General features: G+C 39.9%; 1 protein-coding gene across 1 annotated transcript; it reads right to left on the reverse strand.

The window, feature by feature from the left end:
* Window positions 1–1,320: 1,320 nt before the first annotated feature.
* On the reverse strand, window positions 1,321–20,352 carry LOC310952724 (uncharacterized protein). The gene is made up of 23 exons (XM_083921407.1): window positions 20,211–20,352; window positions 18,624–18,712; window positions 17,829–17,894; window positions 17,612–17,718; window positions 16,861–17,106; window positions 15,624–15,748; window positions 15,254–15,372; window positions 13,907–14,228; window positions 11,837–11,997; window positions 10,126–10,248; window positions 10,005–10,038; window positions 8,385–8,609; window positions 7,505–8,004; window positions 7,158–7,285; window positions 5,915–6,031; window positions 5,683–5,799; window positions 4,945–5,040; window positions 4,670–4,854; window positions 4,462–4,508; window positions 4,317–4,360; window positions 3,268–3,336; window positions 3,033–3,183; window positions 1,321–2,863 (listed from the first exon to the last, which is right to left on the reverse strand). Exons 2-23 carry the CDS (start codon window positions 18,678–18,680, stop codon window positions 2,726–2,728), a joined length of 3,177 nt encoding a protein of 1,058 aa, XP_083777533.1. The 5' UTR covers window positions 18,681–18,712; window positions 20,211–20,352; the 3' UTR covers window positions 1,321–2,725.
* Window positions 20,353–21,254: the final 902 nt, after the last annotated feature.

Here is a 21,254-nt window from a genome sequence, read left to right on the forward strand (position 1 = left end):
TGACAGTTTAGACAAACAGTTATTCCTATCCCTACCGCAAAGCCGCTAACATGGCTGAAAAAACAAAGCAGTGCTTAAGTGGCTGACATTTTTAAACCAATTTGAAGTACAACAAGTTGTTTTTCAGTCTGTATGCATTACGGTAAGAATCCATAAATACATTTGTTTTTTTTAAATGTGTCATTTTCTTAAAGTGACCCCACGTGCAGGCATCAAATCAAATACCTGGCCATAGCTGTTGGTTGAACAATGATTAATTATGTCAGCTTGATCCTTTACCCTGAGGCCATGGACAGCTAGCAAGAGAGCCAAGTAGGCTTAGAGGGCAGTGGTTCTACCGTTACTATCACTTATTGTATGTGTGCATTCCTGGATGACAGATGTCAGTGTATGTTAAGCATTTCTCTGCTTCTGTAAGTATAATCAGAATCCGAAATGCTTTAATAATCCAAGGGGGAAATTATTACTAATAGTTTGCAAATAGTGGACATGACTTCCTATGCATCGAAATTTGGTAATATACACTCAGTTGCCAATTTATTTTAGTAGGAACACCTAGCTCAAATTAATGCAGTCTAGGTTTTACTGCTGGAGTGATTTGTTACTGTATTACTTTTGACTTAGGGTACCTAATACATTGCAATTGGGTGTAGATGTTATAGACATGTACATCCAATGCTGCTGCACACTGCAATACAGAATGGGAGGGGGATTATCAGAGTCACACTGTGAGGGGATCTGACAGGCTGAGACAGTAAATACACCTAAGCCGACCATGTAACCCCCTAAAAAGATTATATTGGCATTGTAATGTGCAGGCATTTCAAAATTAAGCCTTTTGGCCCGAGAAAAACAAAGTTAGCTCATCTGGTTAAAAAGAGAATTATTTACAGTAAGAAGAAAAAAAAAGAGAGAGAGTTTAAGAACTAGAGCCAAGAAAAACGTGAAAGTTTTCTTTGGCTCTTGCTCTTAAACCCATAAAAAGAAATAAATCAACTGATTTACAACACAGACATTCAGTCTCCGTTTTAGATACCTACCTCTAATCCTCATCTTGTTACCAAGAAGTACAAGAGGTCAAGAGTCAGGACCCACTCAAATATCGTCCAGTTTGCAGTTGTCACATAATACCTCATAATATAAATATTATTATTATTATATTATATTATATAAGTATAAAAACATACTGAGCTAGTTGAATGCAGCTATCTATATTTGTGGTTAGAAAAAAACAAAAACACAGAATGACAAGTGTAATTTGGTCTACTAGTTTTAATATTCCGTTGAATTCAAAGATATTTTGGAATCAGCTCCTGTACATTCATCCAACACAGTGTCTAAAAAAAACAAACATCATAAGCGTCATGAAATGTTAAGAGATATAAACACCTGAACAAAAAGGAAAACAACTACAAAACTATCAAGACTGATCTCTGCTGAGAAGAATTTAGGCAACAGTAGTAATGTACTGCAATGGCTCTGAATTAAGTAGCTTTTACATTTGAAAGGATATTGTTGTCATGTTATGTTCTGTTCTTATGTTACACATGCTAATGTATATCCACCCCTGAACTTTTTGCGAGTTGCATTCTTGTTAAAATAGAGAATTAGGGATTAAAATGTCTTGCATATTGTACACACACAATCCTAGTTGAGTGAACACAACTTTGGACTCCACGAAGGGGAACCATTTCTCACATTTTTGTACCAAAATATTTCTTCTTTATCTATATACTGAAGCCTGGAGCAGATACCAACTTTTAAAGGACCAGAGTGTCAAATCTGGACAAATAAATGGTAATGCTAAAGTGAGTTTGATGAACTTCAGAGAACCTCAATGCCACATGACTTTAATATGCTATGCTAACTTACGATATAACGTAGCATGTATTGATAGCCTAACATCCCAATTTGGTGTAATTCTGCCAATGTATGCAGGGAAAGTTGATATCAGGTTTCCCAGTGGGATATCAGGGTCCAAGATGGGTTGCAATACAGAGATTAAATGCCACAAATAAATGGTACAATACAACAATCAGCTTTGTTGCAAAGAGAGGTGAGTGAAATACCCTAGTTTATTTTCATCCGTTTAGTCATGTTTTAACAGATGAGGTTAACTGTGTGAGGCACTGCGTGATTGAACGTTTTATAATGACATTTAAAAAAGTAAACGTAGGAAATGTACATCATACTATGCCTGTGTTCATCCATTAAAGGTGAACTGCGGCAAAGAATGCAGAATCCGAACAGTTTTTATTAGAAAACCCATGTCTGCAATATTAAGTCACATGACCCGAAAAGTCAGCAAAGCACGTAAACCCTACAAAAATTGTTTACAACTTGCAGTACAAACTAGACTTAACATTGTAACACATTTCCTACGATTCTTAATATAAAATAAATAAAAATTAATTGCTTTTAAAAAATATCTTGAAGCATTAAAAAAGAAATCAGTAAAAGTAATGGGGTGCTTAGAATCTACTGTTAAACTTTCTGGTTGGATGGGCAGCTACCTGTCTGTTTAGTTAACTGATACCTTCATGTTCACTCACAGGGTCCACACAGTCAGACGTTTACATGTTAGAAAAAGCATAAATCAATAACAGCATCTAATGCAAAGTCAAAACTTTCAGTTCACACTGAAATGTCCGTCGCTCAGTATGAGCAGTGAATTATAATGGCTACAGGAATGCGATGCACTGAACAGCAGAGCTGCTGTATCTGTCTATCTGTAACCATCCAGGTTTTGATGTCGGTAAAGGTTAAGCACCAGATCTCTGATTTCATCTCGTTTCCTCCGCACCTGCTGCCGTGGAAACCATCGTTGTAGGTGTAGAGGGAGATCAAAGTGCACCACAGGGTCCTGAGAGCAGAAGCATAATTAATTTCCTGTTACCATGTACATGCCTTTAAAACATTTTATGTCCCACTGAGTTTAAATCTACACATGGAGATTTAAAGCTGATCCAATATTACATTAAAACATGTCAGACCAGGTGGTGACCTAGAAAAAGAGAAGTCAAGTTCTTTACCTTTAAAAAACTTTCGACATACTGCAGCAGGTAGAGGCCGCAGTCGCTGCTGTTGTCCTGAAGAGGAACTTGGCAGTGTGAGCTTTGCATCTGATCAGGACTAAAGTCCCTCGATGAACCACGACGGACCTCCCATTCCGACTGCAAGTACCTGAGGGACAAATACAAATTATCTCCCATCCGTTCATAAAACACACACATACAGCTACAGAGAGATTTAAAGTCTCACACTTACTCCCGTAAGAGCTTGAAGACTCGCTCGTGAAGAGAAAGTTTCAGGGAATCCATGATAAGAATACAGGGTCTACAGAGAGGAGAGGTTAATCCGTCATTCAATGTTTAAATCCACATTAGGCACATTTTTTTCCTATTCATAGTGTGTGTGAATGCATCTACACATAGATCAACAAGACAACTGTTGCGTAGTATACATACAGTATATACAAAGATAAACCTCTAAAACACAGTCCAGACTCTTAACACATCTGAGCATCTTTGAAAATAACAACCACAATCCCCTTCTTCAGCTGCACGGCACAACTTAAATAAGCATTCCATCCGTTTAACAGTAGTTGCAGTTTCCCACAAGTGTTATTCCCTTTAAAGTGGTTATCCAAGACATGATGTCACTTGTTTATTCACTTACCACATACAAGGGAGGGACGCATGCACTTGTATTAACAGGGCGGCGTAACAGCAATCAACACCATGAATCACATTTATACAACCACAATAACAACAAATATATTTGAGCCCTGACCCCACTACTACATTACTTAAGTTGTTTAAATTATTATAAATAGACACTTTTTTTACTGATCTTGCGAGAGGCAGCAGGCTTTGTGGGCAGACAGAGTAGTTGCATCAGACGCAGTAAGACGTGTGTAAATAATGTGTAAATGAATGGACAGAAAAGGGCTGATTTCAGCATCTGAAATAGTTCAACGAAGAGGGGGTGATGACTTCATAAAATATGATGACTGATATTCAAAGCTTCCCATGTCAAAAAATGACATTCAACACAGTGCAATAACTGCACTAAGTAATGGTGGAGATGTGTTAATATGATGTATTAAAGTGTTAACACATTTCCTCATTAGACTGCTCTGGAGATATACTGAAGCCAGCAGTACAAAATAAAATGTTTAACAACGAAATAAAAACACATGCAAACAACAAGTATGGGCACATTTTCCAGGGGGTTTCATGTGAAAAACTGCACCAGTTCTTAATCTCATATATCAGGCAGCAGAATAACAAAACTCTGTGTAGCAACACACTCACCTCTTGCAAACCGTTTTCTTCTGAAAGGTCTGCTCTGTGCAGTTCTACAAACAAAGAAGAAAATCTAAACGAGCAGATATGGAAGAACGAATAAAGGCACAATTGAAAGAATATTGTTATTTATACAATATCAATTATATCTTACGACTGGACGAGGTGGTGGGTCTTTGGTGGATTCCTCTTGAGGCTTTTCTAAAACACATGAAACCAACCATTAATTTCAGCTTTGCAAATACAACATGAATAAATAAAGACTGAAATGTACACCAGAAATGCAGGATAAGGGCAATGAAAGCTGAAATGCTGTTCTTTAATACGGTTATTCAAAGAAGCCGTCATTTATTCAAACATACCTGTCGCTGCGTCCATGCTGTCACTGTGGTTTAATGTAGGTGGTGTTTCTGTGTTATCATTTGGGCTTTTGGCCCCTTCAGCCCCCTTTTGTTCCTGTAAGTCGCCTGAGTTTTGACCACTCCAGGCCTCAAATTTTTGCTCGTCCAGTCCAGGAAAGCAGATGACAACTAAATACCAATGAGCCCTTAACAGAACACAGAGCAATGTGATATACAAGTGATAAACCAAAAAAAAAATCAATGTAATAGACCTCTTCATAATGTAGTTAACTCACTCCTGATTGACAGGCACAAACAGAAAGTCCTTTTTGAAGATATCAACATGTCGTGTCCACGTCTTAACCCGTTGGTGCCGCCTCTGCCTTTGACAGCTGGGTGCACACAAAACATAGAGTTTTAACAGTGTTTCATGAAAACACAAATACCTGCATAGAGCAATACCAGGAAGTTAAGTCTTATGTCACTCCAGTAAATACCAAGTCCGGACCTTTAAAACATATGAAATTAGTCACAACAGGTTTAGTTTGGAGAGTTTTCCAATCCGTCGAAAGCCTTTTGACCACTCAGATCTACTGCATACGCAATAACCATCATACTAACCCTCTGATAAACTGATTCACTCAGAGGCAGAATTTAAAGTATCATTTCATAACTCCAATTATAGCAACAAACGGGTCCCTCCAGTGGAGAGAGGAAATGGTAGAGCGAGAGATAAAGCAACAGCATTTTGTCTTGTACTTTTTATTTTCACAGCAAATATAATAATAAAATGCATCAGACTCAGTTTAACGTTTCTTTACAGATTCAATGTTAAAATGCCTTTCCACTTTTCACGGTTGTGATGTCTGTTTTTGGTAATACATGAGACACAAGACGAAGACAGATTTTGCCACTTTCAGACTCCAAAGTGCGAGGCTATGGTACAAAGCAGTGCAGACCCATTACATACCAAACTCAGAACTGTCTCAATAGAAAAGATTTGTTTTACTCCTTTTCTTCGCAGCACTACTTACGAGTCAGTGGTGATACCCTCACTGGCATTGTCCCTCCTCGTTAGCTGTTTGTAGAAGAAGCTGCTGAAGATGTGAGAACGCTCGGCCATAGCGGCAGAAGCATTCTGGAGGACGTATCTGGTTCAAAAACACATCAAAACAATCTATTCAAAAGTGGATCCCTTCCCTACAAAACTTAAAAAGGAATCGAAGTAAATGTATAGACTTCTCTTTTAAAAAATGTGTTACTCACTTGAGGTAAAAATCAATGATAACATCATTGAGGTAGTGCCCACTGTCGAGGCACCGCAAGTCCTCCATTGTGACAGTTATTCCTCCTTTCAAAGGCGGAGGAGGAAACTGGATCAACCTAAGCACAGGTGGAAGAGAGAAGAATGAGCTGGTTTACAATGAGAGTGGGATTATAGATGTAGCTGTCCAAGCACAGAGCAACCAGAGATTTGAATCTTATCATCTGTAGTGGTAGGTAAGGTAGACTGTAGTTGTAATAATATTTTTATTATATACAAATTGATCTGACATGTTGGACCTGGATAGGGACTAATAATAACCGTATAACATTCATGCAGTCCTGGATTTTAGTGGCAGAATATTCCCTGGTCTCCTCCAAACCTTACATACAAAATATCTCAATGGGATCCATGTTGTGGGAGATGCAGTTTTAAATCACTGATGTCATATTGTTATTTTGTATCTGCAAATGCTGTGAGTTGAACTGTCAGAAAACCTTGGATCGGTGCATCCCCATAATGTGTTTTTATGCCCAAGAGTGAACTGCATTGGCTGCAAGGACCTTAATTTGGAAGCCCAGGCAGACACCTGCTGGGCCAGGCTGCACGAGTAGCTGCATGAGTAGCTGCATTTATGATAATGTAGAGCCCCTTTTACACATGCACTGCAAAACTAAAATTATCTGGATATTACCCCGCGGGGCTGCATGTGAGAATGCATATGTCCAATTCATCAAGCTGTGTTTACTCTGCCAGCTCTCTAGTACTTGGACTAGGCTCATGTGTGAATACAGCATCTAATTTTCCGGTGTATTCACCCATAAACAGGGAGGCGCCTTGATGACGTTAATATTGTATCATATATATATCGTATAAAGTTTATATATAAATGATGCCATAAACAGTGGAGCAATAAAGAAGAAAGGAGAAGAAGGGTGGAGAAGGGTGATTTACACAAGATGGCATCGAAAATGCCTCACTGGAGAGGTCCTGTAAGGGCCGACACCAAAACATTCAGGAAAAAAAATCAAAGTATGGCAAAGGATTTTGTTATTTTATGTTAATTTAAGAACTGGCTCCTTCGGTGCAGTGTAATCCGGGTCATGTCAGCCCTCCTGCCGCTCTACATGGCGATTGAAACAGAGAATCTCTCATTGTGTTCTGCCTGTATGAAAGAGAAGCCCCGGACCCGATTCTCCTGACATTGTCTAGGGTTCATACGTGTAAATGGCTTAGGTTACTTGCCTGCGGGTCAGGCCATGATGCTTGAATTTACTCCAGCCAAGGTCTGGTTTACACAGGAACGATGAGTAGGATCCCTTGGTTCTATGATGGTACAGTGTGTATACAGGAGTTGATTCTTCCTTTTTCTTCTGTAGAAGGAAACTCAGATTATAGGAGCAACATTTACTGCTGAAAAGTTGTTCCCAACCAGGGGGTCAGCATCCCAACAAGGGGACATAAAATAAATCTGAGAGGTTGCAAGATGATTAACAGATGAAAGAAGGAAACAGAAAAAGCACATTTCTGCTGCCATATGCATGAGGTCAATACTGTTTGCCAGGAGCCAAAAGAACTTGGGAACAACTTACCTCCGACGGCTGTCCGAGCTCTTGTTCTTTCCGATCCTCCTCTGGAGTGAGTTGTGTCCCTGTGTCTTGTTCTGTCACTGTCTCCAGCTCCTGCTCCTGCTCCTGCTCCTGCTCTTGCTCCTGCTCTTGCTCCTGCTCCTGCTCCAGTACCATCTCTTCCTGTGAATCAACCTCTTGCTGGTTGTGCGGAGGGGTGTTAATGTCTACATCAGAATGTGGACAATCCAGGTCTGTGTCAAGTCTAGGGTCAGTGCTCTCCAGGTCCAGCAGTGACAGAAGGTGAGAGTCCAGTTCAGATCTTCTAATAATCTCTATGCTATCATCCACAGAAAGGACAGGAGAGTGGAAGCCTTCTAAATAACTAACTTGGTCTGTATCATTGAATCCTTCATGTGCCAGACTGTTGAGACAGTCAATGTCCAGGAGGGAGCGCAATAAAGCCCCCTCCATTCCCTCCACAGGATTTGTCAGAGTCAGCAGGATGAAGGGGCTTCCCTTGCCTAAAAAAAAAAATCATTACACTGTTATCATACACCCATGCAAATTTACATTTAGAATAATGTGACGTATCAAACATTACTGAAAATGATAACAGAAACATGAAATTAAAAAACTGCCGTTTCCACAAAAATGGACACAAAGCTAGAAATCAAGTCACATTCCTGTCAGACTAACACTGCAGTCTACTTTGACTTAGTTGGGATCAGAATATCACTTATTCCGTTCCATCTCTTAGCTCTGTCCTTTATAAACATACTGCTTTTTACAAAAATGCATTCAATTAGATGTAGAGTAAACCAACGTAAATGCTACATGTCTCTGAAACACATTGAGAAACGTGAGGCTGAAGTGTACTCCGACACACTTCCGACGGTCTCACCGGTGTTTTTGGTTCCATCTTCTTCGCCGCACAGCTTGCGGAGCTCTCGCTGAACGGAAGCTGCAGCAGTTTCTGACACACAAAGCAGAAGGACGGCGACGGGAGGACGCTCCTTGCCCTGAAAGAAAAACTCTCGGCTCTCCAGTTCCTGCTCTTCCCACACACTGTATCTCTTCAAGTCTTTACGCTCCAGGGTTAAATTAATGTCCGTCTCTTCATCAGCGTCTGATAAGAAAATAGTGGCCAGGTTAGCTGAGCAGCTCACACTGTTGGTACACACATTGGATGAACACTGCCTCATAACATTAGTGGTCGACTGATATGACTTTTTCAATGGCCGATGCAGACTTTCGTTGAGCCGTGTGGCCAAATTATAATACTGATATCATGTTGGGATGTTTTTCACATCTGATAAAATACAACAATTTAATAATAATAACAAATAAGACACAAAATTGCGAAACTTAAATGAACGTTTATTCATTACTGGTGTTGTCTAAATTGTCCCAGTTTAGTTTGTGTTTAGTTATGGGGGATAACTTGCAGCATAGTTAGAAAATGCAATAAACTGAATTTTCAAAACATACCGTTGTTGTGTGGCGGCCCCTAAAGGCCCTCACAGTTACACTTGCTTACCATCCCAAATTACAAATCTGATATATGCTTTACTCATGGCAAGTTAAGGTAGTTTAGCTGGTTGAAAGCTTGCTACCGTGACACCGGCGTCTGCCTGCTGAATGGCAAAACTGAAATTAACTAAGGGAGCGCTAGCTTCATTCCACAGCAACCGCACTGAAAATGCTGTTTGCAGATGTGTCAGACATACAAAATGTTTGTTAATCTGCCCTGTGAGGCATTGGCTGCTTGGCCACTGATTAACTATCACTAAAAAACAGGGAAACACCTTGCCTTTTTTCCCCTGGCATAGCTGTAAAAGCATTACATCAACTTTCATAACCAAAGAAAGTCCAATATCCCACAGATTTAATCTTCTTTAAGGTCCCACTCAATGCAATCAAGCAAATCATTTATTTCAGTCTGCACCAAAGTGGTGGAACAACAGTCGGACTAACCAACAGACATTGCTGTCCAGAGACGTGCTGCTATAAAAAAAAAAAGAAGGATAGCAGAGCTTGACTGACAGCGTCCTGTAAATTCTTGTGAAACTCTCTGAAGGCTTGGCTCAAAAAAATCAGGTGTTCTTTCATTCAAGGTTATTTAGTCTTAAATTTGTTTTTCGAAAAAACAAACTCTTACCTGCTCGAAAAAATGAATTTACACAAACATTGCTTTACAATACTAATATGAAACCTATTTGGTTTACCAAACATATTTCTTACACACCCGTCCTAAGATCAAATCTCAAGGAATAACCACCGTAGTTCTCTGAAAGGGAGATTTCACCGGCTCAGAGGGTGAGAGTGCACTAGGGCCTCGAGGGTCTAATCCAGGAATACACACACTTTAGCATCTGAAATAGAGCACTAAGCTGGGAGTGGATGGTGTGCAGACAGCAGGACCGACAACCCAGACCAAAGGGCTCAGGCAGCTACAACCTCACTACAAACAGCATGATTATACCTCAGTGTACTTGACAAGTAAAAACTATTCACATCATACCTGTCAGCGGGATGATGATTTCTTGGTCTACTATCTGTGAAAGAAGAGTTAAAAAATGGGTTACACTTTATGTCCTGCAATTATCGTTTATTCGTTAATTTATATTATTTATTAGAGTTACCATAATATCTCCATTTGCTTTCCCTTGGTATCCTCCACAGTGCAGCGTGGAGAAGGAGTAGTCTATACTGGACATGAGAGAAATTCTGTCGGTACCAGGAATATCTACAACTACACGCAGTACCTGCAACATACACACACACACACACACACACACAGTTTGGAGAAAATAGTGCAAACAGTTATAGAATACCCCCATACTACAATGAGACGGAGCAGTAGGGTCAAGCAATTTAACTGAGAGCAATGTTTCAATAAATACTAACGTTATTAATATTTTTCAAAGGTTCTTATTTTAAATGATTAACAGCTTTAGTTTGGGCGCCATCTAGTGGTGGTAACAAGATCAACACTGTAGTTGAAATCAATGCACGCTGCTTCTTTTTGGTATCGAAAAACATAGAAACAGTTATCTAAAATAGGTATAATTACTATAATTGTAATAGTATAATATAAGGAATGTGGGGGTATGTAAACAACTTGTAAACATTTGCAAAACTTGGAGCAATGACAATCAAGAAAATATATCTTTTTGGGCTTGAGTTTTTTTTTGAAAGAACTGTGTCAAGTGGAAACCAGTCACTGTAGCAGTAAAAAATTATTAACTACTTGAAGAATTTTCCTTTTACTACAACCCACTATCTATCTCTGCTCTGCTGTTGATGAATTGAAGAGGTATCAAATATAATACAGGGACAAACGCTGCTAACTAGGGATGTCGATATTGAGTAAAAAATGTAATATCGGGAATTATCGGTATCGGGTTTTTACAACCGATGTTAGTTCTGTAGGCTTCAGCATTTCCGAGTGTACCTGAATGCAACACGGGCCGTTTACAGGCGCGTGCTTGATGACGTATAACAACAACACCAAGTGTCACCTACTAACAGTAAATGTGCGCTTTGCAATGACTGCAAGGCGTCCGTTATGAGAGGAGGAAGCAAGGCGTCTTCCTTTAAAACATCAAATTTGATCGTCCACCTCCAGAAGAATCATGCGGAGTTATACGCTACATCTGTGCAGCAAAGTGATGGAAAGAAGCAACAGCCGACACCGAGAAACAAACTTTTTCTATCGTTCAGGATGCCGGATTCACCAAACGTGTGGAGTTCCTGGAGCCCCGTTATGTCTGTATAACGCCCAGTCACAAGTATTTCTCAGACCAGTACTGACCCGAATTGCACAGCATTGTTTACTGTCACGTCGAGAAGCTAATTTCTGGTGCTGTATCCATCAGATCCAATACAGGTTAGCATGTTGAGCTTAACTGCTAATTTATTGATTGTATTATTTGCCAAGTTACGGCCGGTTACTCAGTCTGGAAAAAGAAAACTAAGTTTGTTTACTACTCTGGACTGAAGCTATGCATCTTCCTTGTTTTGATAATGTCTGTAGTGTTGTTTGAGGCAAAATATTCTCTCTAAAAACACAAACAATTAAATGAATGGCGCTTTTTTCAATAACTTATTTTGTACAGACTGTGTTTACATTTGAAAAGCCGTGTTGCATTTATGTATGCATCCAGTGGGGCATCACAATAAAATTAGGCATAATGTGTTAATTCCATAATAGGTGATATGTGATGAATTTTGGTGTAAAAAGGCTGCATATATCGGTATCGGGTGATATCGGTATCGGAAATTAAGGGTTGGACAATATCGGAATATCGGATATCGGCAGAAAAGCCAATATCGAGCATCCCTACTGCTAACCTGCATGTCATGTAGGTCAGAAGCTTCTTGCAGTTTGGCCACAGCTTCCAGCGAGGATTGCTCCTGTATTACTGTGTCTTCCGAAGTGACCAGTGTATGGACCGCTGGGGTGCAATGCGGAGAAATGTCACTGCTCTCCTCATCGTCACTGGACAGCACAACTGAAATAAAGCATGAAGAAGAACACTTCAGGCCCAGAGTGAATTTTAATTTATGCTACGCTATTGCTTTCAAAAACAAGCACAAACATACCCTCAGTTGACACTGCATAAAAGAAATGCAATGGGCTTTGAAAGGAGAGTAAAGACAATGGCAATCCTAGAAAAGACACGTGAAAAGGCGAAAAAGAGGAAACGCAGTAGCTACTAGGGGTTAATTCCAGGCTTGCACCAGCTGCCTCTGAACGCTTACAGAATATGGAATCCATCTCAGCTCGATAGAATGACTTTGGAAAGGCCAAACTACTTGCTTTAATGAATTTGGTTTGTTTATACAATGGGAATATGTCAAATATCTCACCCATGAGGCTGTTCTCAGCAGACAGATCACAGAAAATTAATTTGACATTTCATAATTCTCGCAGTTATAGCCAAGTTCAAGCTGCAGGCAAAGTATATGTTATGTTCATTCTTATGTTGACTAACATTAATCACAGACTTTTTGTTTATGAATAAATATTAGGGATGGGCACGAGTATTTAATTCCAAGATCGAGGGATCGAGTACTTTTTCTAAATCTAGTAGAGCGCAACACATCTTCCTGCAGGAATAATGATGCACAGCAATACAGCCTACCCAACTCCTAATGCTTATTCTCAATCCAAACAGTCACAGTTACCTTTTAAGGATTTATTTTTCAAAACCACAACTTCAAAACATTGTTTCCTTACAAAAAAAGTTATTACATTTTAATTGACATTCGGTTAATGATCAGTCTCGCTGTGGAGAACACGTGCTCCGCTGGCACAGAGGTGGCCCATATCAGCAGGAGGGACTGCCTTCAGCTACCAAGCTCCTCTCCTGTGGAACCAACTCCCAAGTGTTATTCGGGAGTAAGACACTGTCCCCATATTCAAAAGTAAGCTTAAAACTTTCCTCTTAGATAAAGCTTATAGTTAGGGCTTAAGAGCACCTTAGCAATGTTGTTATATGAATCCAATTTCTCTTCGAGCCTGCATGTACGGGGCCCAAGCTAATTTTGTTCTGCTTAATGATGCTGCTATAGGCCTACTCTGCCAGGGGATAATAATACTATTCCTGATACTCTGAGCTTCTCTCCTCTCTGTATGTATCATTCATGTTTCATCAATGCATGTTACTAATTCACTTCTTCCCCGGAGTTGTTTGTGTTTTGTCGTCACTCAGGTCTCTGCTGCCCTGGTCCTGCATGACGCTTCCTGCTGCCATTATAACTATTAGTCATATATACTATAATTAGTCTTATAAATCATACATTTGTAGCCATAAAAACATCATCAGTGATATATCTCATTGTATCACAGTTGCTATTAACACTACTCATCATTGTTCATATTTACCACCATAATTATTATCATTGTCATATCACCTTAGCTGTACTTGTTTCTGCTATTCTACTATAACTGCCAAAACATATAAGTCATATTCATATTTCTCTTTCTTTTTCTTCCTTGCCAACCGGTGCAGACAGATGGCCATCCTCCACAGAGCTGGCTCTGTTCGACGTTCCTGCCTGTTATAGGGAAGGTTTTCCTTGCCAATGTGTACTCACAGGGGGAATTGTTTGGTCTATGTAAATCATAAATAAGTCAGAGAGTGTGGTCAATACCTACTCTGTAAAGTGTGAGATAACTTTTGTTATTATTTGGCACTTTAAATAAAATGTAATTGAATTGAATAGAATTAAATTGACTGAACGAGGAATCGATCACTCACACCCATTCCTGTTAATAGGAGAGTCAAATAAACAACCTGCACAATGACATTAAGCTGCCCTGGTAATTGGTTCCTGACATTCCTCATAGATAAACACAATTTAATGTTTCAGCTGTAGGTTTTAGAAGTTAATTTCATTCTGTGCTGGTGTACTCACTGGGTTCAGAGGGTGTGGTTGTGGTTGTGTTGTCCTGGCTCGGCGATAGACTTCTTCTAGGTGTCCTTATAAAGTCTCCAGCCTTCAAAGGAGGACTCAGGGAAGGGACCAGAACTTCTGTTCCATCCTCTGCTCCCACAGTGAACTGTACAATGGTACGGTCTAAGCTCTCCAAATCTCCATCTTCTCCAGTTTCTTCCAGACAAATGGGTGCAGGGACCAGTCCTTTTCCATCTTCTCCGGTTAGGCGAAGCACACTCTCACGGTGGCGTTTGGAGCTTCCTGTTCCATTGCACTGGGATTCTGCATCCTTTTTCCTCTTCTGTTGAGATAGCATAGAATACAGCCATTTAAGTATGAGTTCATTAGACAGCAAACAATGCTTGCGCTGCTTGGGACCAGCGGTGAGTTGGAAAGTACTGATATCAGACTCTCACAGGCTGCAGCTGTGATTGATTCTAAAACTCATTTGGTCACTGAAGTTTTAACTAAGGAATGACGCTGCCCACTTCTCAGCCTCTAGTGAATATTCCTATCAATTGTATCACCTACAAAGAGACGGTATGCTCACAAACTGCATGATAACCTTTTTGGTAGATATTCATAATTTTATCCATTTATACGTCATGAATGAAAGTTAGGTTCCCACTAAGTGTGCCAGGCTTTGAAGCAAACTTGACATAGTGGCCAGACGTTGGAATTGCAAATATACACGTGATGCCCGCTGGCCAAAAAATACTTTTTCCCATTAACTTCAAGAAAGAGACATCTGTAATTCAGTTATCACTCCTGCAAATGAATTTGTTAATCCCAGAATTTGATCCATTTGGTCGAATAACATTTCCAAAGTCTAGGAGAGCCACACGATTAAATCATTTAATTCCCATTCAGGTTGCTGGGGTACTAAATTGGAACTAGCCGACTTGACTGGCGGAAGTCTTTAGTGCGCCTCCTCATTCGGCCGCATTGTATTGAATCAGCACCAATCATCCAGATATTTGTCATCCCAGCAGTTAAACTTTTTTGCTGAGTAACTTTCATAAGAATGAACGTGGCTCTGCCTCAAACCCTGTATCCAGTTCTCTATATAGATCCATGAAACGAAAGCTGTCTTTTACATCAATTTGATGCCATTTATTTCAGACTTGCGCCTTTTTGGAGTGTTATGAAAATGGAACCAAGTTAGATTAACACCATAATGTTTATTAAAAAATGATTCAAGGCCTCAAAACATTAGGCTGACATGAACAACTGTAAGTTGTTTACTTGACGAGGTGCAGGTATAGGCTTTTGTTGGTGCAACTAAGAAAAAGTAAAGCTTTCTCTGTGTGCATGTACGCTACTCACCAAACTGTGTTGCACTTCTTTTTCTGAATCAGTCAACCTGTCCTTGATACTGGCCGGGGAGAACTCATTACATCTTTCTGTTTCCTGGGTGGGCTCCCAGCTCACTGATAACCCACAATCTTTATGAGACAGAGAGACAAGTGAGAAGAACATAGCATTTACTCTGGAAGCAAGGCCAGGAGTAGTAACCCCTAACTTAAAAGCCCATATGAGAGAAGGCCAGGGCAGGGAAAGCAAAAAAAAATGTATGCATGATGCTTCTGAGTCGTAATGTAAGTGATAAAGCTGAAGCTGTAACCAACACCAACATCAGGATAACCCAGTGAGGTAGGATTGGAGGTGGCGTGTGAATGCATTCACGTGTACACACCTACAACTTCAGCAAATTTGAAGCCGTCTCCGTTGTCCTTCCCTATTATCACCTCTTCGATATCTTTGCTTTCTTCCATGTCCTCTTCGTCATCAACATTTTGTGACGTTCTCCTGAGTCTTGACCTGAAGACACCCAAGAATTAACATTAAGTTCTGATTATGCTGTATACAGTATTTTCATTTTTAGCAAAGTTACAGAGTGCAGAAACACAAATGCAAGTTGTGACAGCTCTCTGTGTGGTATTATTCCAAATAAAATCAGCACGTTTCCAGTCTGGGAAATACAGAGAGCCAAGCATGCAGCCAACAAAGCCTTAAGCCATTATAATGTAATTTCTCCTTAAACTTATTGAAAACAAATGACCCTAATAAAAGAATACCTCCTACCGTTTTTGTGGCTATTTGTGTTCATTATCCGTAGAGAAAACACCACAGGATATCTCTCCAGTAAAACATCATATGTAAAACAAATACGGCTTTTTCTGCAAGTGGTTCCCATTTTATGTCTCATTATTCACAGTGAGGTACTTAATGGTGTGAGTCTCTCTTATTCCTCTGCAACTGTCTATCTTTGGGATTATTATTATTATTATTGAAGAGGTGCGGCAAATCCCCCTGGAATACAGCTATGCCGTGCAGAAGCAGTAGGTGGAACTGGCAGCCCCTTGAAAACCTGAGGGCTGCAGAGAGGCTTTATGTCCTACATCTCTTTTACAAACGAGAGGATTTTAAAATGTCTTTAGGATCATACAAAAATAAATTCCAATTACTTTTTTTTTTTAATTACTTTCTGTTATTTGTCAATAATAATTTATCAGTGAGCTTTAGGGTACGTCCCCACGATCGAAAACAATCTTTTTTTTCTTCGTCATTCTTGACAAGTTTTCCGTCCACACGGACTCGGCTCAGATACTGTATCTGCGTCCACACGAAACCAGTGAAACCGACTAATAACGCTGTAATACACATGTCAGGCCTGGATATGGTGCTGTAACTGCCACAGAAATACTCCAACAAGGAGAAGAAAAGAGGGAGAGTTGTGTATAATCATAAATCAAACACTGGAGACTTTCTTGCCTAATCTGGCGACTTCCTAAATCTTCCCAACTTTATCGTAAAAAAAAGATATGACAATGGTAACGATGTCCTCCTCCAATTCTCAGCAAGGCGACATAACAACAAGACCGCGCATTCCTTCAAAGTGCAGAACTATTGCCTTAACAGTGACTTCCTACCTTTGAGCGGATGAGGAGGTCTTCTGGTTGCATTTAGGGGTTACACTCTTGTTTTTATCGTTCCTGGCCTTTCTTGGACTGGAACTCACGTCTCTACTGATCAGGGGTTCTTCTCTGCGTTGACCACTCTCCCTCTGTGAACTTGACACACTTTTTCTCAAGGTACGATTCCTTTTTATCCTTTCAATATAAGCTTTGCCCGGCTCTGTCTCAAGGACATTAGTAAGGATCAGGCGGGGCTTCCTCCTACAGGAGAAAACACAGAAGCAATTATTCACAACCTTCCAAGAGCATGGTTTTCTCTGCAACATCTTATGGTATTCCAATTTATAGCTCATCTACCATTGCAGGTCCGACTTTGAGAACACCAGCTGATCAAGAGGGAGGGGTTTAGATAAGCCATGTGTGCCGTCATGATAAGCTTGGCCTTGAGTCATGGTGTATTTTATAAGAAATGTTTTCTTAAACAGTGCAACTTTGAGCAATGTGCAAGTTTATGGTACACACAAATGAGAGACGCCTGACTATCTAGAGATTTAGACAAAACTTTGGAGAACAATAAACTTTGACACACAGACATACTCGGCAGTGTGATAGTGGTGGTATCACATTGCTCCAATAAACTTTCCTTTACCACCGCTTGCCAGTTTTAAGTGAAAACAACACATCCAAAACAACAACCAGGTATTTCAGTCTGCAGTCAACAGCCTAAAAAAGGTCTGTCAAAATTCAATTGTAGGCGCCTGCTTACCTGGCCATTTCCGATGTTACACGGTTGCGATCGAACAGGATGGATCCATTTTTATGCAGTGAATTGTGATGTCTGCTTTTGCAATCTGCAAATGCAGTCCAGGAAACCTGTTAAATGAGAGGCAAGGGTGTGAGTCTCAAGAATGGTCCAGAATAGCCATGTCACCACCATTACATTTGTTCATGTGGTCACACAGAAACCAAAGATAACGCTGTACCTGTCTTTCTAACTCCTCACACTCTGATGAAAGACATGGAATGGAGATTTTGAGTGGGTTTTCCATCTAAAATTCATAGGGTGGTTAAATGAATGACAAGCAACACTCAAAAGCATGTGAACTCTTCCTTGGATTTGCAAATACAACAAGTGCAAATGAGTGAATCTTGTGATTTTGATCTGTAATCTACATGTAATGCAAGTGATGCAAGCCTGTGCTCGCAGCTGTTTAACCTATCGGTATAAAAACAGCATACATAAATCAGTTAATTGATCAGTTGATCGACAGTTAATAAATGAGCCACTATTTTGGTGACTGATTTACCAACGTTTCTTTGTTCCATTTTCTAAACTAAGGATTTGCTGATTCGCTCTGTCATGTGTGATGGTAAATTGATCATTTTTGGTGTTAGTCTGTTGGTAAGAAAACACAAGCTATTTGAAAACAGGTTTTACAGATTTTACACAACACTTTCTGACATTTTATAGGTGACATGATTAGCTGAGAAACTGCAAAACAAAAGAAACTGTAGCAGCTTTGCCCAATCAAAAAATGTCGATCAACAGAACTTCGCAATATAACTTTAGCAGTCACAAGAGCAGGTCAGTATTTAAGCAACCACTGCGTAGAGCCATTAAACAATCCAAGAGCACAAGTTCAACACACAATTATCACATTCTCTGATGGTAGCCAAATAGCAAACATCACTACAGTATCTTACCATGTTGGGAGAACAATTCAAGCTGCACACTTCAAGTAAAATTTGTATGTTGTGAAAACATGGGTAAAACATACCAAGTTATTCTTGTCAACATTAAAAGGAATAGTTAGGGCTTTTCTTCGCTCCATCATGACCCACAATTTGGTGAGGCACAGCAAGCACACTGCAAGAAACATATAAAAAACATTTTAATAGGTGGTCTCTGTCAAAACAGCTCACGCTCTGTACGACGAGGTGGTCATGAATGTACAGAGCCGTAACTTGTAATATAAAACAACATCCATTCTCGGAGCAATAACCAATATAAAGCTTTTTGATAAGTAAAATAGGTCCTCTTTAATCTAGCTGGCTCAATTAAGTATCATCAAGGCTCAACCAACATGGATTCACATGTTGAGATTGCTACACTTAACAAACTCTACATGCTTACATCCCTGGGTCTGTCTGTCTCTCTCTCTCTCTCTCCCCCCAACCTTTAGGGACTGATCACCGTCCTCCTTGAGGCTGGGTCTGTTTGACGTTCATGCCAGTTAAAAGGTAGGTTTTTGTAACAACTGTGTGCACAAGATTGCTGGATTAAAACCGTATATAATCATTATTATTATTATTAAAGATAGTTCCACTTGTTAATGCTCATGGGGTAATTGTTGAATCTCTGTATATCATGAATAAGTCAGAGTGTGGTCTCTCTACCACACACTGGCCCAGCAGAGGTGCACCTTCAGCAGAAGACTCCTCGCACCCAGATGCACCACAGGAAATATTTCCAGTCTGTGGTCATTTAACTATACAACGCATCCCTATGAGAGTCTGTCACCACATCTCTGTAATAGGGACTCAACCATAGACAATCTGTTCCTTTGCACATTATTCTGGTATTTTTGAGCCTGCATATATTCACTACAGTAAATATTAGTTTGTCTAAATTTAAATTCGATATGCTGTTTCATAATATACTATATGTTGTCTGTATAAGATTTGTTGCTTGTCTATCTGGAGTTTTGTAAAGAAAAATAATTCCCCCCTGGGATTATTAAAGTATTTCTGATTCTGATCTGATCGACCTACTCTATATGTAAAGTGCCTTGAGATGATTTCATTTATGATTTGGCACTATAAATAAAATTGAATGCAATGTGCATACAGAGAAACAGACATACAGCTAAAACAAGGACCACAAAGCTCAACATGGTAAAAACTTGACTGCACAGATATAAGTGTTAAATGTATAAACAGTAGGACAATGGTGCAAAAGGTGCTGCAATAAATAAAGAGTAATTCATGTAACAGGTTGCTTTGTACACGTGTGGTAGATGGTCACAGCGTGCATAGATGTATCTTTGACAGTAGCGATATTAATGTTTTTAAAAAAACGCACATTTACCGCTAAAATATAACGTTATACGATCTACAGTCACACTTTATGTTGCACATATAGCACGTGTAAGGCTCCCCATTCAAAACTGGACATCCATATAATAATAATTTCAATGCAAACCCTCTGCAGACTCCATGGCGTGGTTTTAAAGTTGTTTTTTCTCATGGTGTCAGAACACAACACAGTGAAAAACAGTCATTAGCTCACGTTGGCGGTAGCCGACAGTTAGCTTCTTAATGCTACTTTGTCTATGATGCTAACCGTAGTACGAGCTCGCGCTTACCGTCGGTCGGGGCTTCTCTGGATATCAACACAGATTATAATGAGACGGTAGACAACTATTTTAACGTGACCGACCCCGTCAAGAAAACGGAAAGCATCTTGCAAACACAGCAGAGACACATTGGGATTCTGCTTCACAGGAATTCAGCAGTCCTCAGCAACATCCGGTGAGCGCCGGAAGCGCATCAGGGAAAAGAGCGAGGTGCACAAAGAAGTGTTTTTTTCCTTGTTTTTGTTTTTCCCGGGCAGGATCCTATGGGAAACATTTAATCGAATCACACTCCTGTCTGTAATTACTGTACATTTTAGATATCCGTAATACCACTTCTCCTAGTCAAAATTGAATTCTTACTAGTCAGAATGATCATTTCAGATACCCACAATAACATGCTTCCTATCTACAACTGTAATTTCAGATAACCACAATATTATTCTTACTAGTACAAAGGACGTCACTTTGGCCATTCATGTGTGTTGGGCTTTCAATTCTGGTTATCCACAATTACATTTTAGACACTATACCTTCAGTTTAAAGGTTGAATATGGAGAACAAGCAGAAAACCGCCATCTAGTGTCTCAAGATCGTAGCCGCAAAAACAAAATATAATTAAAAGCAGTCGGGTTGCCAGGTTCCTCAGACCCGGCCCAGTAGCCTGCAGGAGACAGAAGTCTGTTTGAGCCTGTTTGAACCCGTCTCCTCCGGCAAATCAAACCATAAAAAGAAGTATTGAAGAGGAATTTAACTGACAGTTACCTTTAGCTGTTACAGCTAAGTAAACATGAAAGTTAGTTTACTGATCAAGGACAATCGTAGCCATTTCAGCATGCGTGTTAATGCTGTTGAACTCCTTTATCTCAGTCCAATGAGTGAATGCTTGGCCTATATTGACTCTGGTTTTTGCCCGTCTCCGGTCACTCAGCTGCTGGGACAAATAACAAAGCAGCTGCAGGATTGGCAAACAGCATTTTACCCAGTGCCAGCCGCACCGAACAACAGACAACCCTGGCAACCCAGCGATGCCAGCCGTTATTGGGTGGTACAATG

Source organism: Echiichthys vipera (genome assembly GCF_963691815.1).
Source record: "Echiichthys vipera genome assembly, chromosome: 10".
Taxonomy (NCBI): Eukaryota; Metazoa; Chordata; class Actinopteri; order Perciformes; family Trachinidae; genus Echiichthys; species Echiichthys vipera.

What these genes read in the sequence shown, in the direction of transcription:
- LOC310952724 (XM_083921407.1), bottom strand. Translation starts at nt 18,680, where the DNA reads ATGATGGAGCGAAGAAAAGCCCTAACTATTCCTTTTAATGTTGACAAG. An exon ending in GTAACATCGGAAATGGCCAG is followed by an intron (nt 17,107 to 17,611) that starts GTAAGCAGGCGC and finishes TTTCTCCTGTAG; the next exon opens with GAGGAAGCCCCGCCTGATCC. An exon ending in CTGACCTACATGACATGCAG is followed by an intron (nt 10,249 to 11,836) that starts GTTAGCAGTAGG and finishes TGTATGTTGCAG; the next exon opens with GTACTGCGTGTAGTTGTAGA.